Raw genomic sequence first — 27,944 nt, forward strand, 5'->3', positions numbered from 1 at the left:
TATTTTTCTGGGCTCCAAAATCACTGCGGATGGTGACTGCAGCCATGAAATTAAAAGACGCTCTCTCCTTGGAAGGAAAGTTATGACCAACCTATATAGCGTATTCAAAAGCAGAGACATTACTTTGCCAACAAAGGTCCATCTAGTCAAGGCTATGGTTTTTCCTGTGGTCATGTATGGATGTGAGAGTTGGACTGTGAAGAAGGCTGAGCGCTGAAGAATTGATGCTTTTGAACTGTGGTGTTGGAGAAGACTCTTGAGATTCCCTTGAACTGCAAGGAGATCCAACCAGTCCATTCTGAAGGAGATCAGCCCTGGGATTTCTTTGGGAGGAATGATGCTAAAGCTGAAACTCCAGTACTTTGGCCACCTCATGCGAAGAGTTGACTCATTGGAAAAGACTGTGATGCTGGGAGGGATTGGGGGCAGGAGGAGAAGGGGACGACAGAGGTAGAGATGGCTGGATGGCATCACTGACTCGATGGGCGTGAGTCTGAGTGAACTCCGGGAGTTGGTGATGGACAGGGAGGCCTGGCGTGCTGTGATTCATGGGTTCGCAAAGAGTTGGACACGACTGAGCCACTGATATGATCTGATCTGATCTGATGAAAAGAACTGACTGTGCAACTGGCTGATAACTATAAGGTTAGTCACATGTAACTCCTAAGGTATATACAGTCCAAGTTTTGTTACTTTTTGTTTTTTAAAAGATAGAGTTACTTATATATAATGCTCTAGAACCACCTGGTAATTATTTATTCACTATCATACAAATTTGTCACATAACTTATGGGTGAATACTGGAGTAAATGCTTATCAGCTTTCAGGGTACAACTACTAAGTCTATTCTAATAAAAGGTTTTTTAAAAAAATAAGAAATAACAGATTAAAAACAAACTGTGAAAAGAAAGCATTTTTATGCAAATTTTTAAGAATTAAAAGCAAGATTTCTGAGTTTTTCTTTAGCCAATATAAATTTCTATCTCTGTCTTTAATACATCAAATTCCTTCTGTATACTGACAGACTATATACCAGAATCTCTGCCTGTTGTAAACCCTGCCTTTGGGAAAAATGGTCCCATTTTTCTGAGTTTATTACCTGTGTTTCATAACTCATGGCATTTTGTGGGCTCCAGCAGCAGTATTTATTTCTACCAAAAATTCACCAACTCTTAAATATGGAACTCAGGTTCTCTAAAAGTAAAAAAAACAAAACCATTTCTGCAAACAATATTAGTAGCTATTTCCACAGAACAGTACTGAGCAGAATATTCTATGTTCCTTTATACATACAAAGGTAATGCTTGTGCATGGTAGAAGCGGAATAATTGCACATCAATCTTACCATCAATTCACGGAGATCAGTTACACCATATATTTGATAACATGTAATACATACCTGTCATATGTGTAAAACATATTATAAGCATTAATGTTCAGTAAGACAATAGCCCAATAACAAATGACATTTTGTTATTCAAATGATCTTATAATGTCAACACCAATGCTAATAAAAATATATAATAGGCTGAACCCATCAATGGCACAGTTGTAATTCATTTGAAGTTTCCCACATTTCAAAGTCTTTCATAGATAAAATGAAATTCTTCTATTTTATAAAATTTTAATCTTTACCTGTTAAAGGTTTGGCAAGGCAAAAGTTCCCCTGTTAGCAGAGGAAAAAAAGCAGAGATGGAACAAATAGGTCACCATACATTTCACATATGTTGTGAGCACCTCTTTACTCCTGTAGGACTGAAAATTCTGGGTTTCCACATTTTTCATGCTTTAGCAATCAAAATAAAAGCATAATTTACATCTAGATAGATGTAAAATGCTTCAGTTTTCATTTAAAGTTGGTGTTTCCCTTTTCAGCTATTTACAATTTTAAAAAGAGAATTAATTCTGTCTACTAAGGTTTTTAAACATGTACATTGTGAGTTCTTTTTGTATTGAATTTTTAGGGATGATGCTCCACTCTATTTCTAGACTGTTAGATGCAAGAAAGTTTAAGCTTGATGAATCAGTACAATGTTGGTAACATGGTGACCCTTTTTTAAAGGCATACAAAAAAAAAGATTTTTTTTTTAAGGATATTTTATCTGTGATTCCATTTTAATTTCAAGATTTTGGATCAATTTCACTATCATTATTCGGAATTCTTTATCAGGTAGATTCCCTAAAATATCCCTAAAAGGATATTTTAACAAATAAGGATTTGCTTTGTATGTACATGCCATACTTAAAGACAAAACTTGGCTTAATTGTTATATTCAGGTAATAGGTATTTTATTAATTAGCCCTTTATATGTGTGTAAGAGAGAGAGGGAAAGAGAAAATTTTCAGCTTAAGTAAGACTCTAACTTCCTGAGAATTTTCTAATTAGGTAAAAATACTGATTGAGATATTTAGTTGTCTTACCAGCAATTGTAAGAAAAATATACTTTGCATATTCATGAGAAACTGAAGTACATTATCAGTTAATATCCTAATGAGGCATCTGTTTAAACATGTTTTAGTTGAGAAAACTGTGAAACATGCTTCTAAATTCACAAATATGTTGGTTACTCTTCCTTGCCTGGGAAGTTGAACCAAAGTTTAGGTAGATTAGAGGAAAGCCTGAGTCTGGAAAGATTCAAAGTATCCCATAAATGCAGATAAAGAAGTACAGTAAAGTAACTTGGGAATTACTTTAATAATTATTTACAGAACGTCTGTTGCTTTCCTTCTTTGCTCACATACAAGTGACCTGAGTTACTCCGTCTTCCTGGTCAAACTGTCCATCATCTAGTTCCCGCAGGACGCTGTCACTGTTGCTGAACCCGGAGAAGCTGCTGGGCTGGGCTGGCCTCTTCTTCATCCAGCATTCTCTAGAAGGGGCGAGTAGGCACTCCTCAGGTGGGCTTCTGCTCTCTGCAGGCTGTAACAGGTCTGTGTCCAAGCTGACACTCCTGCTTGGGACTTTACTCCTGTCTTCACCTTTCACGTGCCGACTGCCTTTCCTCTGAAAAACAAGAGATTAGCAACTAGGAGTTAGTAAAAGCCTGGGTGTCGTCCTGCCCCTCTGTTCTAGCTCTCTGCCCGCTTCTCTTCCAAATCCTGCTCCTCTTCAAGGACCAACTCAGCGCCACCCCCCAGCCAGGTGAAGGTGTGCTCCCCTCTCTGTTAACCATCTGTGGCTTCCCGGCCCCCCATTCTCCTTGTTGTCAGGTTGGTTGTGTGGCCCTGTCTGGGCCTCAACAACACCTCTGAGGAGAGAGACCTGTTGAGATCATACTTTGGGGAACAAAGCAGATAGAGATACACTTGAAGCTTCCATTTTTCATCTTGGTATTTGCTGGGATCTGAGCAGCAGAAAAAGTGCCTTAGAGGCCACCTCACCCCCATTTCTATAGGAATAGTCTGCACAGATAATTCAGATAGAGATCATATTGGAAGAAGGGGTGCCTTTCCAGGTGGGGTGGACCCCTCTCCTTGTCCTACTACAGACCGCTTCTGCCTGGCATGGTAGGATTGTTCAGTGACAGGACTAGCTCATTCTGCAGGCTGTCTGAGAAGCTGTGGATATTTTCACTATGAAATATTACTGAGGCCTGACCACGCCCTTGGTGTGGTTCAGAATAAAAGGACAGGGTTTTCCTGCCAAGGAAACGAAGTCAAACAAAGATATCTAAGTCAGTAGAAGAAGAGCTCAGGGAGACAACTTTCATGTTCAGACTTCTGATGAAATTTTCTTATGGGGGTTTCTTTAATACTGACAACATGACATATATTGGATCATGTGCATATACTTAGGCACAGAAACTGAATAAGGATACATAATAAAAGAGTGAAAAGTGAAAGTCACTCAGTCGTGTCCGACTCGTTGCGACCACTATACAGTCCATGGAATTCTCCAGGCCAGAATACTGGAGTGGGTAGCCTTTCCCTTCTCCAGGGGATCTTCCCAACCCAGGGATCAAACCCAGGTCTCCTGCATTGCAGGCAGATTCTTTACCAGCTGAGCCATCAGGGAAGCCCATAATAAGATAAAAAGATTTTAAAGCCCAGTATTTTCCATACTATCAAGAGTTTATTTTCTTAAAGCTCATTTACATGTTAGCTGAGAACTGGGATTACATTTTCTCAAATGTGAGAGGTAAAATTACTAAAATAAATCAAAAAACCCTTAGGAAAAAAATATAGAAGTCAGATTCCTAGGCTAGTCTTACCAAAGTTTGTTAGACCAGATTTGTTGAACTACCGTGTATAAAATACAAAAGTATTTTCTACTGGTTTTCATGGCAAATACACAATACAAACAAGCAGCTATAGTAAATTGAATTTTATGGACTGCTAGGGAATATAACCATGGTTGATGGTGATTGACAGCATTGTTTATATAAGGAGATGCAGGCTGCAGTGTGCTGTCTAGAAAGGAGTGTGTTGGCAGCCCATCTTTTTCTTGGCTGGTTACCTGAGTCCTTGGGCAAGTTTAAAGGAACAAGTCTGCCGTGGGACCTGCCTCAATAAAGGCTCACCCTCATGTCTCAAGTCAGATATAACCTTATGGTGGGGACATTTTCATTTGCATTCATTAAGTGCAAATATTAGATCTCAAATCTTTTTCTTTTTTATTCTCATTCACCAAATGTACCGAGTTTAACACAAGCAGTTGAACCTGACAGATTTACCCTTAAGGTACATAAGTTGAGAATGGCATGTTCTCCTTGGTGCTGGAATGCTGGTGGGTGAGGACAGAGCCTTTTGGCTGCAAGCAGGCCTGATGGGTACTGCTCCTTTCTCAAGCCTGGCTGCTGGCTCCATTCCCATATGCACAAAGGATACATTCACTCCTGAATGACCTCTCCTGTTGCCTGAATGAAATGGGAAGGAGGGGGTGCCTGGGAGCACTTGGCAGTCTGGATCTTTCCTTCTTCATAAGCACCAGGGCCAAAGGTAAATTTTGTAATAAATTCCTTATTGTGTATCAGCCAATAGAGGCCTACTCTCACATACTCAATGAGAAATTTCTTAATAAAAATTATGTATTAGCCAGGATAATAAGATAGAGTAATTCACTTTTAGATAAGAATTAATAAGTAAACAACCACCAAATACAAATTTCAAATATTAGAAGATAATTAAATACCTAACTCTAAAAAAGATTAGAAAAAACTCTAATCCTCGGAAAGACTGAGGACAGGAGGAGAAAGGCGTGACAGAGGATGAGATGGTTGGATAGCATCACTGACTCAGTGGACATGAGTTTGAGCAAATTCCAAGAGCTGTTGAAGGACAGGGAAGCCTGGTGTGCTGCAGTCCATGGGGTAACAAAGAGTCAGAAACAACTTAGTGATTGAAAAACAACAAAAAAAAATGTCACAACAAACGCTTTTCTTCAGCAATGATATTGGCTCCCTTACTCCACATGAGAAGACTCTTGAGAGTTCCTTGGACAGCAAGGAGATCAATCCGTCAATCCTAAAGGATATCAGTCCTGAATATTCCCTGGAAGGACTGATGCTGAAGCTAAAGCTCCAATACTTTGGCCTCCTGATTCGAAGAACTGACTCATTGAAAAAGACCCTGAAGCAGGCAAAGACTGAAGGCAGGGAGAGAAGGGGATAACAGAGGATGAGATGGTTGGATGGCATCACCGACTCGATGGACCTGAGCCTGAGCAGCTCTGGGAGATGGTGACGGACAGGGAAGCCTGGCGTGCTGCAGTCCACAGGGTGGCAAAGAGTCAGACACAACTGAGCGACTGAACAACAACTCCACATGAAATAATAGCTTTTCCAACAAATCAAATTGCAATGTTCTTATAACTTACAGTGTAGGAGAGGGAAACCTGACCAGTCCATGAAGATCATCCACTCGAATTCCTCCTTCTACCAACATGGGACCCAGAAACAAGATGGTATTTGTCCAAGGTCAAAGGGTAGTTGGCTTTGAACTGGAACCCGAGTGTCTTATCTTATTCTTTTTACATTATTCACTATGCAAAAATGTGAGTAGATTTATGTTCAAAGATTTGTATGTTTCTCAAAGATTTCCAATTACAAAAATAATACATGCTTAGTGTAGAAAACCTGGTAAAAACAAAGAAAAAAAGCAAAGCCTATCCACAATCCCATCTCACAGAGACACCACTGTTAATATTTGGCATGTTTTACTATGTATGTATGGGCTTCCCTGGTGGCTCAGTGGTAAAGAATCTGCCTGCCAATGCAAGAGACACATTTGATCCCTGGGTGGGGAAGATTCCCTGGAGAAGGAAAATGGCAACCCACTCCAATAATTCTTGCCTGGGTAATCCCATGGACAGAAGAGCCTGGCGGCCTACTGAAGAACTGATGCCTTTGAACTGGTGCTGGAGAAGATTCTTGAGAGTCCCTTGGACAGCAAGGAGATCAAACCAGTCAATCCTAAAGGATATCAACCCCAAATATGCATTGGAAGGCTGATGCTGAAGCTCCAATATTTTGGCCACGTGACACAAAGAGCTGACTCTTTGGGAAAGACCCTGATGTTCAGAAGGAATGAAGGCAGGAGGAGAAGAGGGCAGTAGAGAATGAGATGGTTAGATAGCATCACTGACTCAATAAACATGAATTTGAGCAAACTTTGGGAGATAGTGGAGGATAGAGGAGTCTGGCATGCTGCAGCCCATGGGGTTGCAAAGAGTCAGACATGACTTAGCGACTGAGCAACAACACTGTGTATTTGCATATGCACACAAAGAGGTGTATAGCTCACTTTTGCACTTAGCACTCACTGTATTTTTAGTATTTCCCTATGTTATAAAGAGATTTTTCATGCTACATTGCTAGGCTTATTCCTATAGGTTCTCAGAATTCATACGGGTTCTCTTTCTTCTGATATTTCACTATAAATTTGGGGAGATTCTATCAAGATTTGCATGCAGATCTAATGCCACCATTGATAAAGTCAGTCAGTTTTGTTTTGGTTTTTTCACTGTGCTGGGTCTTAGTTGTGGTATGAGGGATCTAATTCCCTGACCAGGAATTGAACCCGGGCCCCCTACATTAGAAGCACAATTTTAACCATTGTACCACCAGGGAAGTCCCCAACTGATCAACTTTTGATAATCATCCTCATTTACTAAAAATGAGTTACCTGTTTCAAATACATGAGACTCAGTGACAAAGCAGTTGAATTTAGGGTGCCCTACCAGTCTACCTTTCATTTTCCATACATGATGTCTTAAAAACATAAGCAGAATTATACCAGCAATTATAAGATATCGCATGCCTTGTATAATGTCATGATGGATAGAGTGGAAGAGTACCTAAAAAATATGATTTATATAGCAATAAAAACATGGAGTGGACATTCAGGATTTCTCCCCCTTGTGTGTTTCAGGCTTGAGGGAGGATTAGAAAGCCACTGAAAGGCTAAGTGTAGCTCTAGTACCAGTTAGAAGAGTCAGAGGCTTTGAATCACACAGAGAAACCCCACAGAATGTGCTTGCTCACAAAGTATGTTCCTGGGTCAGGTCATCCAAGCTTGGTGCTGTAAAAATCAGTCAAGCCTGGGAGAGGAAAAGGTGTCGTGGACAATGACTTTTCCAGCCAGCTTTCTTATCCACCTTCTCTACTGCAGTGTGGGCCCATGACCCAATCAGATCCAATCAGAGTCCTTCTCTGGGATTGCTATATTGACTCTAGGATAACGAAGCTCTTTCTGGACTTCCCTGGTGGTCCAGTGGTTAAGAATCCATGGGTTCAATCCCTGGTACAGAAGAATTCCACATAGAGCAGGGAAACTAAGCCTGTGTGCCACAACTACTGAGTCTGTGCTCTAAAGCCCTCAAGCCACAATTACTGAAGCCCGGGCACCCACCCTTGAGGCTGTGCTCTGAAACAGGAGAAGACACCACAATGAGAAAACCAAGCACCACAACTGGAGTTCACCACAATGAAGAAAGCCTGGGAGCAGCAATGAAGACCAAACGCAGTCAAAAAAAATCATAAAAAAAAAAGTTCTTTCTAAACATTAAGTAATTTACAATATTACATTACTTTCAGGTATACAACAGAGTGATTCAATATTTTTATAGATTATATTCCATTTATTTATTAAATATTTTAAAAATTATTTACTTGACTTCATTGGGTCTTAGCTCTGGTGTGCAGGCTTAGTTGGCCTGCAGCATATGGGATCGTATCTCCTTGACCAGGGGTTCAACTCAGGTCCAGGGAGTGAAAGTGCCAAGTCATAACCACTGGACCAGCAGAGAACTCCCTGAGACTGGCTTCCTTTAATCGGCATGTTTTTTGAGATTGCTGTTGGTTGTTCAGTCACTAAGTCGTGTCTACTCTTTGTGACCCCATGGACTGCAGCATGCCAGGCTTCACTGATCTTTACTATGTCCTGGAGTTTCCTCAGACTCATATCCTTTGAGTCTGATGCCATCCAACCATCTCATCTTCTGTCGCTCCCTTCTCCTCCTGCCCTCAACCTTTCCCAGCATCAGGGTCTTTTCCAATGAGTCAGTTCTTCACATCAGGAAGCCAAAGTATTGGAGCTTTAGCTTTAGCATCAGTCCTTCCAGTGAATATTCAGGGTTGATTTCCAACTGGCTTGATCTCTTTGCTGTCCAAGGGATTCTCAAGAGTCTTCCCCAACACCACAGTTCAAAAGCATCAATTTTTTGGCACTTAGCCTTCTTTATGGTCCAACTCTCACATCCATATAGTATCGCTGGAAAAACCATAGCTTTGACTATAGGGAACTTTGTCAGCAAAGCAATGTTTACGTTGGTCATAGCTTTTCTTCCAAGAAAAGAAAGCGTCTTTTAATTTTGTGACTGCAGTCACCGTCCACAGCGATTTGGAGCCCAAGAAAATAAAATCTGCCACTGTTTGCACTTTTTCCCCATTTTTGAGATTACTCCACGTAATTGTGGCTATTAAGAGTGTATGTGGGGACTTCCTTGGCAGTTCAGTTAAGACTCTGGGCTTCTACTGCAGGGGCTGCAGGACTTAATCCTGGATGGAGAACTAAAATCCCACAGTCTGCGTGGCCAAAAAAAGAAAAAGGGCGCATATGTTTTTATTTCTAAGTAGTATTTCGTTGTATGGAAATACCACAGCTGTTTATCCATAAATCTGTTGAAGACATTTGGATTGTTTCCAGTTTGGGGAGATGATGAATAGAACATTCAAACTTTTATGTGTAGCTTTTTGTGTAAACAAAAGTTTTTCTTTCTCTAGGGCAAATGTTCATGAGAGGGATTGCTGGGTCATATCTCAGTGCATGTTTAACCCCATAAAAAGCTGCGAAATCATTTTCCAGAGTGGTTGTACTACATGGCATTCCCACCAGCAGTGTTTTATAGTTCTGATTGTTCCTCATTCTTGATAGTCCTAAGGGAGGAGGGAGGAGGGTTCAGGATGGGGAACACATGTATACCTGTGGCGGATTCATTTTGATATATGGCAAAACCAATACAATATTGTAAAGTTAAAAAATAAAATTAAAAAAAAAGTAAAAAACAAACAAACAAAAAAAACTAAAAAAAAATAAAGAATTGTCAATGTTTTTTTAATTTTAGTCATTCTAGTAGATGTATGGTTTCATCATGGTTTTCATTTGCATTTCCCTTGACTGATAATTTAAATGTCTTTTTATGTGTTTACTTCTCTTCTACATACCCTCATTGGTTCAAGATTTTTAACTATTTTTTTAAACTGCATTGTTTATTTCTTATTTTTTAAGTTTTAAGATACCTTCTGGATACAAGTCTTTTGTTATATATGTGATTTGCAAAAATTTTTTTTTCCTCCCAGTCTGTGGCTGTCTGTTATTTTCTTAGTGTTATTCACAAAGCAAAAGTTTAAATTTTGATAAAGTCTAATTTATCAATTTTTTAAAATGAATTATGCTTTTGAGTCATATCTGAGAACTCTGCTTAGCCCCAGTTCATGAAGATTTTTTCCTATTTTTTTTTCTAAAAGTTTTCTGCTTTTCCTAAAATAAACTATCTCTCAATGCTAGTGCTAGTGCTAGGTTGCTTCAGTCGTGTCTGACTCTTTGTGATCCCATGATTGCAAAGGATTGTAGCCCGCCAGTTTCCTGTATCCAGGCCTATGGATTGTAGTCTTCCAGTTTCTTCTGTCCATAGGATTCTCCAAGCAAGAATACTGGAGTTGCCGTTCCCCGCTCCATGGGAGCTTCCCAACCCAGAAATTGAACCTTCTTGTCTCCTGCTTTGGCATGCAGGTTCTTTACCACTAGTGCTACCTGGGAAGCCTCAATAGCTTAAAGAAATTGAGGCAGAAATTGGGAGTATAAATATTTTAATTTATATTGACCATATTTTAAAATTTCTCAAGCTATCTAGAATATTGTATAAAACATCTGTGAAACAAACACATTCCAAAAGTAAAGGTCTTTATAACTTCAGAAGAAAAAATTCCTATGATATGTTTTCTTCATTATGCAATTCTCAATTCCCTCCTTTATAACAGAGGCATGAAATGGTTTTGCTTAACATAAAAGTACTGTTCCATGTTGAGTGCAATTGAAACAAGAAGTTTTATATATCTTAACATTAGTCTCAGTAAAAGAAAGAGAAAATTTTTTTTCAAGGATGAAACCCTAGATCAATTTCCAACAGCCCGTGAAATTTATAATTTTATTGAAAACTCCTTGACAATCATAAGGCAATGTTTGTAATGTTTCAAATTTTCACCAACTGGTTTTTAGAACCAAATACCTTTGAAAAAGTCTTCCCTGGTGGCTCAGATGGTAAAGAATTCACCTGCAGTGCAGGGGACCCAGGTTCAATCCCTGGGTTGGGAAGATCCCCTGAAGAAGGGACCTACTCCAATATTCTTGCTTGGAGAATTCCATGGACAGAGGAGCCTGACAGGCTACAGTCCATGGGGGTCACAAAGAGTTGCACAGGACTGAGTGACTAACAATTTTCACCTTTGAAACAATTATTTGAAAACCTGTATAAATGAAGCAATCCCCCATCAACCCCTCCCCAACAACAACTGATTTCAAGGTACAAGCAAAGAATGGTGCCATTATGGTCTTAAAAGTATATAAGAATTTTTTTAAGGCATGTTATAAATGTATATATAAGATCCCACTGCATAGCTTGTGGGCTCTTACTACCAGGGACCAAGGATCAAAACTGTGCCCCCTGCAATGGCAGAGGCTTAACCACCTGACTGCCAGGGAAGTCCAACAGAATATTTCTTGTGAACTTGTTTGAGCCATTCTCCCCAGGACTGGAAGGTGCTGCTCACCTGTGGGCTCTAATTCAGTCTTTCTGAAATCTTTGTTAACTTGATCACTCTGCTCTCCTCCTAAGGGAGTTATCATCCTATCGACCTACAGCCCCTCTACTTGCTTGCCTGTGGAACCAGCTAGAGTGTGTTCAAAATCAATGTGAGACAACAGCATTAATAGACTAACAGCTATTACATATACTGTTAGTCTATTAATAGCTTTGCTAGTTTAGAAAAACTTTGAAGTTTTCTAAAACATTATTTTCTTGATAATACGGAATCACTTTAAATAATTTTCTGGTCCATTTGCAAACTTCCTCTTTTGAAAGTTAGGCCTTAATTAATTAAGATTAATTAGGCCTTAATTATGAAGAAGGCAATGGCACCCCACTCCAGTACCCTTGCCTGGAAAATCCCATGGACGGAGGAGCCTGGTAGGCTGCAGTCCATGGGGTCACTAAGAGTAGGACACGACTGAGCGACTTCACTTTGACTTTTCACTTTCATGCATTGGAGAAGGAAATGGCAACCCACTCCAGTGTTCTTGCCTGGAGAGTTCCAGGGACAGGGGAGCCTGGTGGGCTGCCGTCTATGGGGTTGCACAGAGTCGGACACGACTGAAGTGACTTAGCAGCAGCAGCAGGTCTTAATTAAGATTACTTCATTCAATGATACTATTCTAAGTGTGCATCTACTAGGAGTCTAGTAAGAATAAGGTGACTTGAGACTCAGCAGAGCCCTTCAGCAAAGAACTGAAAAAATATGACCTTGAGGAGACAATACAAAAGTGCTGTCAGAAGTCAAGACTGCACAGATCTGTCATAATATCAGGCACATTCACTTATGAGGCTTATAACTGCAGGAGCGGAAAATCTTTTCCTCTATCATCTTAGGTTCAGCATCTCAGACCTGCAAATTAAACTAGAAAAAGATTAATAGGAGAAAAGATTTATTTTGGATGCACACAAGGTTCTGCACAGAGAAGTAAAAACCCAAAGAGGCAGTTAGACCTGGGAGATGATTTTCATTTTACAAAGGGTGATACACTGTGGTGAAGTGACCAGACAAATAAAAAGGGATTTGGGGTTTTAGGGGCAGTAAACTGTGGGAAGTTAAATATTTGGGAATAGCTTAGTGGTAAAGAATCCAATCCACCTGCTGTGCAGGAGACCCAGGTTTGATCCTTGAGTGGGGAAGATTCCCCGGAGGAGGGAATGCAACCCACTCCAGTATTCTTGCCTGGAGAATCCCCTTGGGCAGAGGAGCCTGGCAGGCTACAGTCCACAGGGTTGCAAAGAGTCTGGATGTGACCAAGAATGTATTTGGGGAAACTAATGCAAGAGAGGGTTTAGTAAGTTGTGGGGACTACAGGTGTTGTTCCCAGTGATGCATCGTCTCTGGTACAGGAGAGGGAAGCAATTTTACACAAGGAAATTTTTGTCACATTGGCAAAAGGAAAATTTATGCCCTGCTTTTGTCAGAAAGGGAGAGGTTCTGTTTCATTGCCTTTAGCTCAAAATAGTAATCCTTATACCCAAATGGCATACTTTGGGGTCATATTCTGATTTCCTTCAGAACTGTCTCATGTTCCTGTTTGCTGGTACATTTCCTTTGTTATGTGTTGGTTCAGAAGGCTGTTTCCTTATCAAGTTCCCACTTCCTCATCTGTTCACCATTTAGAATTACAGTGAGAGATTAAGGATTAAATGGTTCAGTTTAACAGTTCATAAAGCATCACTTTTACTCACTTCTGGTGTCTGAGCAGCTGAATTCCACATAACTGGTCTCTGAAGGAATACAACCTGCTTTGTAGCCAAATTCCCCTCACTGAAAATTAAAACAACAGCATTAGCATTTCTAAATTAGTAATTCTCTATATTTCACACTTGGCTAGAATGTTCCACATGTATTCTTTGTAAAATAATCTGATCCATTAATAATTATGAAACAGTCTATATAAGTTGCAGCAGATAAAACAAGGGGAAAAAATCCCTAAAAGCTAAATATGGCCCTTATAAAAGAAATTCTTAATGTTTAAAACTTGTAATCTCACTGTGCTAACATACTTGGTTTTGCATACGTATTTGCGTTCTGTATTCTGTATTCTATGCTTAACTCTTTTCTTGTTTGTACATTATGGTCATATTCTTAATAGCTGCATGATATCCCAAAGAATTAAGATACCAAAATGTACTAAGCCTTTCCATTATTACTGGAAAATTAGGTTGCTTCCGGCTTTCTGCTAATTATAAATAATGCTGTTATAGAAATATGTATAGTCTTCTTTATTCTTTATGACTTATTTCCTTGAGATAAATTCATAGGCGTGGGATTATTAGGCCAAAAGGGTATGATTTAAGCTTCTTGGTATGCATTGTCAAATTTGTCTTATGAAAGAAAGAGACCAGTTTGGACTGCCACGTGTGAGAAATTTATCTACGTTTTCCACTGAGGGACTTGAGCCACAGCTAGTCTCATTTTCAGATGCTTCTTTGTAGTCAGCTACTCAATATTCTCCTTATTTAACTACCATCATGGCAAATTACCCCTTGCCAAAGACTACTTGGGGTTTGGATTTCTCTGAAATGCTTTTCACAGAGTCTCCATGGATTTATGGGGAGGAGTGTCTGTAGCTAATGTTGCTCAGTTACGACTTTTATTATGCAAAAAACCCCAACAAAACCTCACTATTAGCTGCATTTTATGCTGAGCTCTTTTTTCTGGAAAACAAATGAAACATTGAAACTCTGGCCCTAGTGGTCAACACCACACAATTTGAAAATCCCAAACTTACTGATACTGTTGAATTTTGAGAAAGAGCAAATCTTCCCACAAAGTGATAATGAGAGATTGCTTCTTTTTTTATTAAAGACTGCTTTTAGCCTAATCTCATTTTAGTTTGACTGTATCTTTGAAAAAAAGACATGATGTGAAATTTCTCCTAGCTTTGGGGAACAGCTTGAGTCATCTGGAGACGTCAGCATGAGACAGGAAGGGACTGGCAGTGCACAGAACAGGCTGGCTGTTTGGGCGGCAGGGAGAATACTGGAAAGGGCAGTGGCTTTAGAAGCAGACGGTCCTGGATTCAAGACTCAATTCTACTGTAAAACAAAGAATGTTGCTCACCATCTAGTTCTACAAGAATCAAGTCATTAGCCAATGCAACCATGGACTTATAATTCACTCTAAAAGGAATTCAGGTGAAGATCAGAATGAAACACTTGGTGCTCTGAGAAAACAGGCCCTCACATAGCTAGAAATATTTTAGGATTTTTTTAATGAACCTGGTGTCTTATATCTTCCCATACTTAGAAAAGATCTAAGGTCATGAACTGAGATACCTGTTCCTTATGACTAACCTTCTACAAGGATGTGTGCTTGACTGCACGTAACCCTTTTCCAAAACTATGTACATGCTGACCTGTCTGCCTCACCTCTTGGGAGCATTCCTCAGAGCTCTCTGAGAGATTGTATCCTGCACTAGAGTTCTTAGTAAGTCCCCCAGAACTCACAGCTCTCAGGTTGTGCCTTCCGCACCACCCCCCACCCCCGAGTTGACAGTACTGAAATGGCTGATGATACCACTTAATACCTGGTGACTTTGGCAAAGTTTTAAAATTCTCTTTCATTTCCTATCAAGGGCTTTGTGATAGATAAATAAGTCAGTGGATATGAAGAGCCTCCACTGTGCCTGCCACTGGAAGGAGCACAGAAAATGGGATTTCCTCCCAGTTCCCCCATTCATTTAATGAAATTTGGGGCAGGGTCTAGTGGGAGGAAAATATATTAGAATCAAGAACATCTTCCAGAGAGAACAGTCAAGGGAAAGGGGGCACAAGAATAGAGCAAGAGGTTTCTGGATAATGTTCAAGGTATGTGATGCAGGTAGAGAATCACATGCAGGAACCAGGCCTAAAACTATCCAAAGATGAGGAGTCAGGGGACAATTAATCTTCTTGAATGGAAAGCCTCCTAGAGCCCCGGGGTAGGGACTGGGGGTGACCCTTGATGAGTTTTTCCCAAAAGATTATAGGATGGGGCAATCTGAGTATACTAGGGTGTGATGTTTGGCTGACAGCAGGCTTCTTAACCTTTATGAATGGGGTAAAACAGTAAGTGTGGAGACAGTTACTCAAAGGCTGCCTATCTTAGGACAGTCTAAGTGGTATAATCATTAAATCTCAGTGGTATAATCTTGCCTATGGCAATGAAGCAATAACTTTAAGGACACCCTAGGAAAACAACTTTATATAATCTGACAGGATATAGCTGTTCTTCAGTTCAGTTCAGTCACTCAGTCGTATCTGCCTCTTTGCGACCTTATGGACTGCAGCATGCCTGTTCTCCCCATCCATCAACTCCCAGAGCTTGCTCAGACTCATGTCCATTAAGTCAGTGATGCCATCCAACCATTTCATCCTCTGTCATCCCCTTCTCCTGCCTTCAATCCTTCCCAGCATAAGGGTCTTTTCCAACGAGTCAGTTCATCGAATCAGGTGGCCAAAGTATTAGAATTTCAGTATCAGTCCTTCCAATGAATATTCAGAACTGATTTCCTTTAGGATTGACTGGTTTGATCTCCTTTCAATCCAAGGGACTCTCAAGAGTCTTCTCTAGCACCACAGTTCAAAAACATCAATTCTTTGGTGCTCAGCTTTCCTTACTGTCCAACTCTCACATCCATACATGACTACTGGAAAAACCATAGCTTTGACTATATGGACCTTTATCAGTAATGTCTCTGTTTTTTCAATATGCTGTCTAGGTTGGTCATAGCTTTTCTTTCAAGGAGCAAGTGTCTTTTAATTTCATGGCTGCAGTCACCATCTGCAGTGATTTTGGAGCCCAAGTAAATAAAGTCCCTCACTGTTTCCATCGTTTCCACATCTATTTGCCGTGAAGTGATGGGACCAGATGCCATGATCTTAGTTTTTTTGAATGCTGAGTTTTAAGCCAGCTTTTTCACTCTCCTCTTTTACTTTCATCAAGAGGCTTTTTAGTTTCTTTTTGCTTTCTGCCATAAGGGTGGTGTCATCAGCATATCTGAGGTTATTGGTATTTCTCCAGCTTGTGCTTCATCCAGTCTGGCATTTCAAATGATGTACTCTGCAGATAAGTTAAATAAGCATGGTGACTGTTAGGTAGGTAGAATAGGGAAAAGGAGTCCAAAATGGTGGTGGCTAAAAGACAAGGAAGGGAAAAGCCCGCGAAAATAGAACAAAAGGAGGTCCAAGGACTGGAGTGAGGACCTCAGGTAAAACAAACAACACTCCTGGCTGGCCCAATTTACATAGGACAGGCCCAGGGAGAGATAAACATATAAATAGAGGAGCCAAAGCTAACTCGCTTTCCCTCTCCCACGTGCTGGGGCGCTCTTCTCCTCGTGTCTTTGGATCGGCATGTCTTTGGATCAACCCTTATGCCTCGAAGATGGATTTTCCTGCTATCTTCTAAATAAAATAGAGCTGTAACACTGAGCTGTAACACTGATTTGTCTAAGAGCTATAACACGGTTTGTCCAAGACCCGAGAGCTGTGAAGCGCCGAAGGCTTTAATGTCCGTTGCTCCAAATCTTTGTTGTGACGAGACAAAGAACCGAGGACATACACTCCCATGACATCTATGGTGCCATGACTTGGATTTAACCTGGCTGAAACAATCTCTGCGCAGAAGAGGCCAAGCACAGCAGGAGCCCAACTCAGCAAAGCTCCCGTGCTAGAAGCGGAAGGTGAAGAAACCCAGCGCTGGGGAAGCCCCATCGTGCTGGAAAACGGGACAGGGAAAAACGAACTCAGCAGAAAGCTCATGTGGCCCAGTCTCAGATTCCAGAAGACCTCCGGTTAAGGTAAGAGGTCTTTGCTCCTATGGCTGGAGGGACCTTTACAATCTCTTGTTTCTTGTTTCCTCAAACCTCCCATAAACAGGCGGGTGGCAGGGGCACAATTGAGGGACTCTGGAGAGGCTACTCCTCAGCATGTCCCAAAGGCGCTATCTGCTGAGCCCCAGTAGCTGTTACCCAAGTCGGTGGGGGCTCTTCTGTTCTTTCTCTTCTCTGTGCCAAGGATCAGACCAATGAAATTGTGAGCACCGGTCAGATATTCAGCAAATTTTCCGACGGGCTATGAAGGGGATTCTTTGGCACGTTTTTCCCACTGCTTTTTTCTCCTGTCCTTCAGCTCTCTCCCAGGACTCAAGCCCAGCCAAAACTAATGAAACTCAGGCTCTAGGTCTCATTGCAAAAATTCATTGAGAGTCAAAGCGATAGATAAGAGGTAGACTTGTTCAGATTCAGAGAGGAGCACCACACTCTGCAGGGTACAGGCCAAGGAATGCGGCCTGGCTAGGTTTTGTGAGGGTGAATTCATATGCTAATGAGTGAGAGGATCATCCCAGCCATTGGGGAACCACCCACTCTTCCATCTTTTGACAGTGACTTGGAGCTGTCCTGCCACCTCTGGGTGTGTCTGTTGGCTTATAGATTGGGGATTAAGGTTTACTTGAATTTGACTTGTCATCTTGGATCCAATTGATTTTAATTGGTTTACATTATACCCTTGTGCTATGTCATTCTTTCAAAGGTTGTGCTCTGCCCCCTTCCCTCCTGTTTCATGCTCTTTTCCTGAGCCCCATCCAGACCCACAAGGTTGCCTCTACAGTCTTCTGGAGAAACAACCAGAAAATAGCTGGCCTTGGGAGGGAAATACTCTATAATATCCAACCCCCTAATCCTACCCAGTACTGGTCACACTGGAGATCTTGGGGACACCCAACTCCAGTCTGGGGGTCCCAGGAGGTCATCACGCCTTGACCTGCCTAGAGATCTGGTCCTTGAAAGGTTGTCACACCTTAACCTGCTCGGGGATCCGCGAGTCCCAGGGGTCCCAGGAGGTCGTCACGCCTCGACCTGCCCAGGGACCCAATTCTCGGGAGGCTGTCACACCTCGACCTGCCTGGGGATTTGATCTCTAGGAGGCTGTCACGCCTTAGCCTGACTGGGGATCTGCACCCTGACCTGGGGACGCCTGGCTCTCAGGTTGCAACAGTTCTGGGTAGGATAAGCTTCAGAAAGACTCACCCCTAAGGAAGTCTACTTAAGGAAACAAAAAGAAGCCTATTACTTATGGGACTGTGCCCACTCTCCGCAATAACTCAGGAGCCCAATGAGAACCCCACTGCCTTTCTAGAAAGGCTAAAAGAGGCACTCCAAAAGTTTACCAATCTGGACTTAGACTCTTACAAGGGACAGGTGATTTTAAAGGACAAATTCCTGTCCCAATGTGATCAGATATCAGAATTAAGTTACAACAGCTACAACAGCAGGACCCTGCTGCCTCTTTAGATGAGATGGTCCAGACAGCCACCAATACCTTTTATAACAGAGAACAGGAGAAGGAAGCCAAGGCCCAGGAGAAGGAGAGAAAGAAAGAGACAAGGCATGCCCAGATGCTGGCCACCCTTCAGGGAAGCCCTATGGCAAACCCCGAGTCCTTGAAGGACAAGGCACGAGACAAATGCCTGATCTGTAGACAGGCGGGGCATTGGGCCAAAGAGTGTCCAAACTGTGACAAGTCTCCTAGATGCCACAAATGCCATCAACTGGGACATTGGGTGGCACTCTGCCCTGGGGACCCAAGAGCCTCAAGGTCAAGCGCCAAGCCTACCCTCACGATGGTTCAAGAGGACTGAAGCGGCCTGCTCCAGCCAGCCCGCCTGTCACAGATAACCATCACGGGGCTGGAGCCAAGGGTGCAACTGGATGTGGCAGGTAGGTCCGAGAATTTCTTGGTTGACACAGGGGCTACCTACTCTGTCTTGATCTCCTACTCCGGAGCCTTCTCCTCCCAAACCTGTACCATTGTGGGTGCTACAGGAAAAGCAACTACTAAAAGATTCACCCAAGCACTTCTTGGTTGCTGGGATGGACAAATATTTTGCCACCAGTTTCTGGTGGTCCCTGAGTGTCCTACTCCCTTATTGGGAAGAGATATACTCACTAAACTGGGGACCACCCTTGTGATGGGAAGTTTTTTCAGCCCCTAGAGCTCTACAGCTCCTGGTTACTACTGAAGAACTCATTACACCTTCAATAGAGAGGGACCAAAAACTATGGGAAGACAAAATTAACCCCCAGGTGTGGGACCAGGGGATTCCTGGACGAGCCCACCAAGTTGAACCGGTCATCATTGTCCTCTGAGATCTCACTCCGTTTCCTAACCGGAAACAATACCCTCTCATAAGAGAGGCTCGGGAGGGACTACAGCCTTTAATAAATAAATTCCTTGCTTGTGGGCTATTGGTCCCCATCAGTTCGCCATGTAACACCCCAATCCTGTCAGTAAAGAAAAAAGACGGAACCTGGCAAATGGTTCAAAATCTCCAGATCATAAATTAAGCTGTAGTCCCCCTCCATCCCACAGTACCCAAGCCCTATGTAATCTTGGGAAAAATCCCACCCAGTGCCAAGTGGTTTACAGTCTTGGATCTCAAAGATCCATTTTTTGCCTACCACTGGCTAAAGAATCCCAATATCTTTTTGCCTTTGTCCCAGGAGAAAAACACCAACAGATGACTTGGACAGTATTATCCCAGGGGTTCAGATATAGCCCCCACCTGGTTGGACAGGCCCTTAGCCGGGATCTCCTAGATCTGGACCTGGGACCTAACGGGAAAATATTATAATACATAGATGACCTACTAATCTGCTCTCCAGATGAGAAAAGTGCCCAACAACATGCAATTCATGTTCTAAACTTCTTGGCAGAAAGGGGATATAAAGTCTCCCGTGCTAAGGCACAGATGGTCGAGACAAAGGTCACTTACCTGGGAGTTCAGATTACACACGGGTCCAGGAGGCTGTCCTCTGATCGGGTACAAGGAATCCTCCAGTTGCCCTCCCCTACGACTTGAAAACAATTGCGAGCTTTCCTGGGGCTAACTGGATATTGTAGAATCTGAATACCCAACTATGGTTTAATTGCCCCAACCTTTATATGAAAGCTTAAAGGGACAAGATGATTCAATCCCACTGATGTGGGGAACTCCTCAAAAGAAGGCAGAGGCTACACTAAAACAGGCCTTAACTCAGGCACCTGCCTGGAGGTTGCCAGGCCCAGAAAAAGCATTCCAACTTTATGTCCATGAAAGAGAGGGAATAGCCTTGGGAGTGTTAACTCAAAGGTTGGGGTCTGAGCCCCAGCCTGTAGCTTACTTATCCAAGAGGCTCGATCCAACCGTCTGGGGCTGGCCCCCCTGCCTTCGAAATCTTGCAGCTCTTGCAATCATGATAGAAGATGCTTTAAAACTCTCCTTTGGGGGCAAACTAACTATTTTTACCAGCCACCAAGTAAAATAACTCCTAAATGGGAGAGGCCATGTATGGATGTCTGATCAAAGAATCCTCAGGTATCAAGTAATGCCGATGGAAAATCCAGGCCTCACTATATCCCCTTGTGAGGTTCTTAACCCAGCGACCCTCCTCCCTACCCCTGAGGGCTCTCTCCCCTTTCACTCTTGTCTAGAAACCTTGGACCACTGGAAAAAACCCCGAGAGGGATTGTCAGAAGATCCTCTGACCAATCCTGAGGAAATCTGGTACACTGATGGAAACAGCTTTGTCTTGGATGAAAAAAAAAGAGCTGGGTATGCAGTAGTCTCCAATTTTGAGACCATAGAGGCTAAGCCTCTGCCAGCAGGTACTTCAGATCAATTAGCTGAGCTCATAGCCCTGACTCGAGCTTTAGAGCTGGGAAAAGGAAAAAGAATAGCCATTTACACTGACTCCAAGTATGCTATGCCTTTCTGGTGCTACATGCACAAGCGGCTATTTGGAAAAAAAAGGGGCCACTTGACCACCCGAGGGTACCCAATCAAATATGGTGATCAGATTCTTCTACTCTTGGAGGCAGTCCATCTGCCCACTGAGGTTTCAGTCTCCCACTGTAAAGGACACCAAAAAGGGAGCACAGAAGTGGCAAGAAGGAACCAAGCAGCTAATCAGGCAGCTAGGAGAGCAGCATTACAGAACCATGACCTAATAGGGATTGCCACCTTAGTTCCACAGACTAATTTGCCAGAAACTTCTTCATATACTGAAGGTGAGACTCTTAAAGCTAAGAGCGAGGGCTTTCAAGAAGATCATATGGGGTGGTTCCAAAAGGAGGGACTCCTTTTTCTGCCTGGGAACCTCCAACGGAAGTTGGTTAACTCCTTACATGCCACTACTCATTTAGGAGAAAAGGCCCTCCAAAGATTACTAGAAAGGTCCTTCAGAGGAACAGGCTTCCAAACAACTATAAGACAGCTGGTCTCCTCTTGTCCCACTTGCCAATTAAACAACCCCTAAGGAGCTCAAAGACCCCAGCTGGCCCAGTCCGTCCAACGACATGGGGCCTACCCAGGAGAGGACTGGCAGATGGACTTCATCTAGATGACAGTTTCTCAAGGGTATAAATACCTATTAGTCATGATAGATACGTTCACAGGATGGATTGAAGGCTTTCCCACCTGGACTGAGAAGGCTGAGGAGGTGGTAAAAAACTGCTCCATGAAATCATTCCAAGATTTGGTCTGCCCAGGTCATTACAAAGTGACGGTGGGACATCATTTACTTCTAAGGTCACCCAAGGAGTCTCGAAAACATTGGGCATTACTTATTATCTCCATTGTGCCTGGAGGCCTCAATCTTCAGGAGAAGTAGAAAGAGCCAATCAATTCTTAAAATCAGAGATAAAAAAGATAACCCAGGAGACCTCCCTGGGATGGAAGGAGGCTTTACCAATAGCTCTCCTCTGCACCCACATTGCCCCTAAGGAACAGGTTGGTCTTAGTCCTTATGAGATGCTATATGGGAGACCTTTTGTTTATGTCAATGACCTCTTCCTAGATCCAGAGGTTCAGACCCTCCAGTCTTATACCATAGCCATTGGGCAATTCCAACAGGATATACGCTTGTGGGGTATGAACCAGGACCCAAAAGATTCTAAAGAGTCACCACTATATGTTCCAGGGACTCAAGTCCTAATTAAAGTCTGGAAAGATGGGTCCCCAAAGGCTCAACTCCAGCCCACATGGAAGGGCCCCTACCCTGTAATACTTTCTACCCCCACAGCAGTCAAGGTACCAGGATATAACTCCTGGATTCACTACTCACGAGTCAAGCTGTGGAAGAAAACAGAAGAGGACACTCAATACACCTGTGAGCCCCTAGGAGATCTCAGATACCTATTCAGAACTACAAATGAGTGCCATTTCAATGAACACACCCAAAATCTGGTTTCTGGAGATAAGATTTCTCAGGGTAACTCTAAAGAGCTAACACAGCTTGACCGAGACTGTACTCCAAAACAGACAGGAGATAGATCTTCTGATCCCTGAACAAGGAGGGACTTGAGCCATCCTGGCCATGTGAATTTAAAATTGACTAATGCCCCTACTAGTCCTTGTTATTCCATATTGATGATGCTTATGATTATTCCATGTACTGTCAGTTGTCTAACCTGATTTGTTTCTGCCCAGGTCAACAAGCTACAATATGCAGTGCCAGTTCAACAAAGATAGAAAAACTACAGCCGACCACGGAAAATATCACACACCCTTAGACGGACACCGCTATAAGGACTCTGAAGCTTGAGACTAGCAAGAGGGGGAGGCCCAATACCCCTCGCCATCCCAGTTCAGCAGTAGGTAGCCAGAAAGACCTCGAAGCCTCTATTCCCAAAGAATTGGGCCTCCCATCTCTTGAGGGAGGGAATGTTAGGTAGGTAGAATAGGGAAAAGGAGTCCAAAATGGCGGTGGCTAAAAGACAAGGAAGGGAAAAGCCCATGAAAAGAGAACAAAGGAAGGCCAAAGGAAGGTCCGACGACCAGAGTGAAGACTTCAGGTAGAATAAACAGCACTCCTGGCTAAGCCCAATTTGCATAGGGCAGGCCCAGGTGGAGGAAAAAACATATAAAAGGAGGAGCCAAAGCACTTTCTCTCTCTCTTTCTCTCCCGTGTGTGTGCGCTCTTTCTCTCTCTCTCTCCCCCTCCCCCACACGCTCCTCCACTCTCTTCTCTTTGAATCTTTGGGTTGGCATGCCCTCATGCTTCAAGGATGGATTCTCCTGCTATCTTCTAAATAAAATAGAGCTGTAACGCTGATTTGCCTAAGAGCTATAACACGGTTTGTCCAAGACCTGAGAGCTGTGATGCGCCGAGGGTTTTAATGTCCGTCGCTCCAAATCTTTGTTGTGATGAGACAAAGAACCAAGGAACATACACTCGCATAACAGGGACAATATACAATGTTGATGTACTCCTTTCCCAATTTGGAACCAGTTCGTTGTTCCATGTCTAGTTCTAACTGTTGCTTCTTGACCTGCATACAGACTTCTCAGGAGGCAGGTAAGGAGGTCGCATATTCCCATCTCTTAAAGAATTTTCCACAGCTTATTGTGATCCACAGAGTCAAAGGCTTTAGTGTAGTCAATAAAGCAGATGTAGATGTTTTTCTGGAATTCTCTTGCTTTTTCTTTTTGTTGTTCTTACTGAAGTATAGTTGCTTTACAACACTGTGTTAGTTTCAGGTGTATAGAACAGTAATTTTAGTACTTTTGTAGGTTATTTTCCATTATTACAAAATAATGAGTATGTCAGCAGGTAGGGTGGGTGGGTGGGACTCCCCAGAAAAAGAGAACCAGGAATGGCTTTCTTGACAAAAAAGCCATCTGTGATCTAAGTCAGGCCACAATGCTTGCCCTTGAACAGGTCTCAGTAAATAATTAAAAATATATATATTTTAAAACTTTTGTTACCACTATTTATTTTTCCTTCATAGCTCTCTTTCATTTAACGATTCATTCAACAAATATTCATTGATTGCCTACTATTGTACAATGCAAGTCAGTAAATAATGATTGTAAGAGAAAAAAAGAATGAAGGGACAAAGGAAAAGCAGTCATAAAGCAAGAGTTCAGCAATAAAGATCAGATCAGATCAGATCAGTCACTCAGTTATGTCCGACTCTTTGTGACCCCATGAATCGCAGCACGCCAGGCCTCCCTGTCCATCACCAACTCCCGGAGTTCACTCAGACTCACGTCCATCGAGTCAGTGATGCCATCCAGCCATCTCATCCTCTGTCGTCCCCTTCTCCGCCTGACCCCAATCCCTCCCAGCATCAGAGTCTTTTCCAGTGAGTCAACTCTTCACATGAGGTGGCCAAAGTATTGGAGTTTCAGCTTCAGCATTATTCCTTCCAAAGAAATCCCAGGGCTGATCTCCTTCAGAATGGACTGGTTGGATCTCCTTGCAGTCCAAGGGACTCTCAAGAGTCTTCTCCAACACCACAGTTCAAAAGCATCAATTCTTCGGTGCTCACCTTTCTTCACAGTCCAACTCTCACATCCATACATGACCACAGGAAAAACCATAGCCTTGACTAGATGAACCTTTGTTGGCAAAGTAATGTCTCTGCTTTTGAATATGCTATCTAAGGTGGTCATAACTTTCCTTCCAAGGAGAGAGCGTCTTTTAATTTCATGGCTGCAGTCACCATCTGCAGTGATTTTGGAGCCCAGAAAAATAAAGTCAGCCACTGTTTCCACTGTTTCCCCATCTATTTCCCATGAAGAGATGGGACCAGATGCCATGATCTTAGTTTTCTGAATGTTGAGCTTTAAGCCCACTTTTTCACTCTCCACTTTCACTTTCATCAAGAGGCTTTTGAGTTCCTCTTCACTTTCTGCCATAAGGGTGGTGTCATCTGCATATCTGAGGTTTTTGATATTTCTCCCGGCAATCTTGATTCCAGCTTGTGTTTCTTTCAGTCCAGCGTTTCTCATGACGTAGTCTGCATATAAGTTAAATAAACAGGGTGACAATATACAGCCTTGACGTACTCCTTCTCCTATTTGGAAGCAGTCTGTTGTTCCATGTCCAGTTCTAACTGTTGCTTCCTGACCTGCATATAGGTTTCTCAAGAGGCCGGTCAGGTGGTCTGGTATTCCCATCTCTTTCAGAATTTTCCCACAGTTTATTGTGATCTACACAGTCAAAGGCTTTGGCATAGTCAATGAAGCAAAAATAGATGGTTTTTCTGGAACTCTCTTGCTTTTTCGATGATCCAGCGGATGTTGGCAATTTGATCTCTGGTTCCTCTGCCTTTTCTAAAACCAGCTTGAACATCAGGAAGTTCACGGTTCACATATTGCTGAAGCCTGGCTTGGAGAATTTTGAGCATTACTTTACTAGCATGTGAGATGAGTGCAATTGTGCAGTAGTTTGAGCATTCTTTGGCATTGCCTTTCTTTGGGATTGGAATGAAAACTGACCTTTTCCAGTCCTGTGGCCACTGCTGAGTTTTCTACATTTGCTGGCATATTGAGTGCAGCACTTTCACAGCATCATCTTTTAGGATTTGAAATAGCTCAAGTGGAATTCCATCACCTCCACTAGCTTTGTTCATAGTGATGCTTCCTAAGGCCCACTTGACTTCACATTCCAGGATGTCTGGCTCTAGGTCAGTGATCACACCATCATGATTATCTGGGTCGTGAAGATCTTTTTTGTACAGTTCTTCTATGCATTCTTGCCATCTCTTCTTAATATCTTCTGCTTCTGTTAGGTCCATACCATTTCTGTCCTTTATCGAGCCCATCTTTGCATGAAATGTTCCTTTGGTATCTCTGATTTTCTTGAAGAGATCTCTAGTCTTTCCCATTCTGTTGTTTTCCTCTATTTCTTTGCATTGATTGCTGAAGAAGGCTTTCTGATCTCTTCTTGCTAGTCTTTGGAACTCTGCATTCAGATGCTTATATCTTCCTTTTTCTCCTTTGCTTTTCGCTTCTCTTCTTTTCACAGCTATTTGTAAGTCCTCCTCAGACAGCCATTTTGCTTGTTTGCATTTCTTTTCCATGGGGATGGTCTTGATCCCTGTCTCCTGTACAATGTCACAAACCTTATTCCATAGATCATCAGGCACTCTATCTATCAGATCTAGGCCCTTAAATCTATTTCTCACTTCCACTGTATAATCATAAGGGATTTGATTTAGGTCATACCTGAATGGTCTAGTGGTTTCCCTACTTTCTTCAATTTCAGTCTGAATTTGGCAATAAGGAGTTCATGGTCTGAGCCACAGTCAGCTCCCGGTCTTGTTTTTGCTGACTGTATAGCGCTTCTCTATATTTGGCTTCAAAGAATATAATCAATCTGATTTTGGTGTTGACCATCTGGTGATGTCCATGTGTAGAGTCTTCTCTTGTGTTGTTGGAAGAGGGTGTTTGCTATGACCAGTGCATTTTCTTGGCAAAACTCTATTAGCCTTTACCCTGCTTCATTCCGTATTCCAAGGCCAAATTTGCTTGTTACTCCAGGTGTTTCTTGACTTCTTACTTTTACATTCCAGTACCCTATAATGAAAAGGACATCTTTTTTGGGTGTTAGTTCTAAAAGGTCTTGTAGGTCTTCATAGAATGGTTCAATTTCAGCTTCTTCAGCATTACTGGTTGGGGCATAGACTTGGATTACTGTGATATTGAATGGTTTGCCTTGGAAACAAACAGAGATCATTCTGTTGTTTTTGAGATTGCATTCAAGTACTGCATTTCGGACTCTTGTTGACCATGATGGCTACTCCATTTCTTCTGAGGGATTCCTGCCCACAGTAGTAGATATAATGGTCATCTGAGTTAAATTCACCCATTCCAGTCCATTTCAGTTTGCTGATTCCTAGAATGTCAACATTCACTCTTGCCATCTCTTGTTTGACCACTTCCAATTTGCCTTGATTCATGGACCTGACATTCCAGGTTCCTATGCAATATTGCTCTTTACAGCATCGGACCTTGCTTCTATCACCAGTCACATCCACAGCTGGGTATTCTTTTTGCTTTGACTCCATCCCTTCATTCTTTCTGGAGTTATTTCTCCATTGATCTCCAGTAGCAACCCCACGTCCAAGGAGCCGTGGCTGCACCGGCACAGGAGGGCCTAGAGGAGCTATCCCACGTTGAAGGTCAGGAAGGGTGGCGGTGAGGAGATACCCCTCATCCACGGTAAGGAGCAATGGCTGTGCTTTGCTGGAGCAGCCGTGAAGAGATACCCCACGCCCAAGGTAAGAGAAACCCAAGTAAGATGGTAGGTGTTGCAAAAGGGCATCAGAGGGCAAACACACTGAAAGCATACTCACAGAAAACTAGTCAATCTAATCACACTAGGACCACAGCCTTGTCTAACTCAATGAAACTAAGCCATGCCTGTGGGGCAACCCAAGACAGGCGGGTCATGATGGAGAGATCTGACAGAATGTGGTCCACTGGAGAAGGGAATGGCAAACCACTTCAGTATTCTTGCCTTCAGAACCCCATGAACAGTATGAAAAGGCAAAATGATAGGATACTGAAAGAGAAACTCCCCAGGTCAGTAGGTGCCCAATATGCTACTGGAGATCAGCGATAAAACAGAATCCTAATTCCTCCTCAAGGGATGTGGATAGCAATCTGATACAGATCTTAGGTTGAGCAGAACTAAGACTCCACCCACATGGAGGGCTGTGACTATGTGCTTTGATCCCAGCCTGGTCAGAGCCTAAGGAAAGATGATAAGACCTTATCTGATCCTTGTGATTTCAATCAACTAAAGCTTGTCAAGCTGGAACCAAGATTGAAAGAAATATTGAGAGAAATATCAGTAACCTCAGATATACAGATGACACC

The 27,944-nt window shown here is 42.5% G+C and overlaps 1 protein-coding gene and 1 long non-coding RNA gene across 5 annotated transcripts in view; one reads left to right on the forward strand and one right to left on the reverse strand.

The window, feature by feature from the left end:
• Positions 1–1,121: 1,121 nt before the first annotated feature.
• The window catches only part of RFTN2 (raftlin family member 2), a 69,351-nt gene continuing 42,528 nt past the window's right edge, over positions 1,122–27,944 (reverse strand). For all 4 annotated transcript variants that reach the window (XM_055573011.1, XM_055573013.1, XM_055573012.1 and 1 more), the window contains exons 9-10: positions 12,998–13,076; positions 1,122–3,004 (exon numbers count right to left, since the gene is read on the reverse strand). In XM_055573011.1, the coding sequence (XP_055428986.1) occupies positions 2,735–3,004; positions 12,998–13,076 (349 nt within the window). In that variant the 3' untranslated portion in view covers positions 1,122–2,734. The remainder of the gene's footprint in view (positions 3,005–12,997; positions 13,077–27,944) is intronic.
• On the forward strand, positions 16,991–22,883 carry LOC129646598 (uncharacterized). Its single transcript, XR_008712054.1, has 3 exons — positions 16,991–17,094; positions 20,768–20,941; positions 22,764–22,883. It is a non-coding gene; the product is annotated as an uncharacterized LOC129646598 (long non-coding RNA).

This window comes from Bubalus kerabau, chromosome 3, assembly GCF_029407905.1.
Source record: "Bubalus kerabau isolate K-KA32 ecotype Philippines breed swamp buffalo chromosome 3, PCC_UOA_SB_1v2, whole genome shotgun sequence".
Taxonomy (NCBI): domain Eukaryota; kingdom Metazoa; phylum Chordata; class Mammalia; order Artiodactyla; family Bovidae; genus Bubalus; species Bubalus kerabau.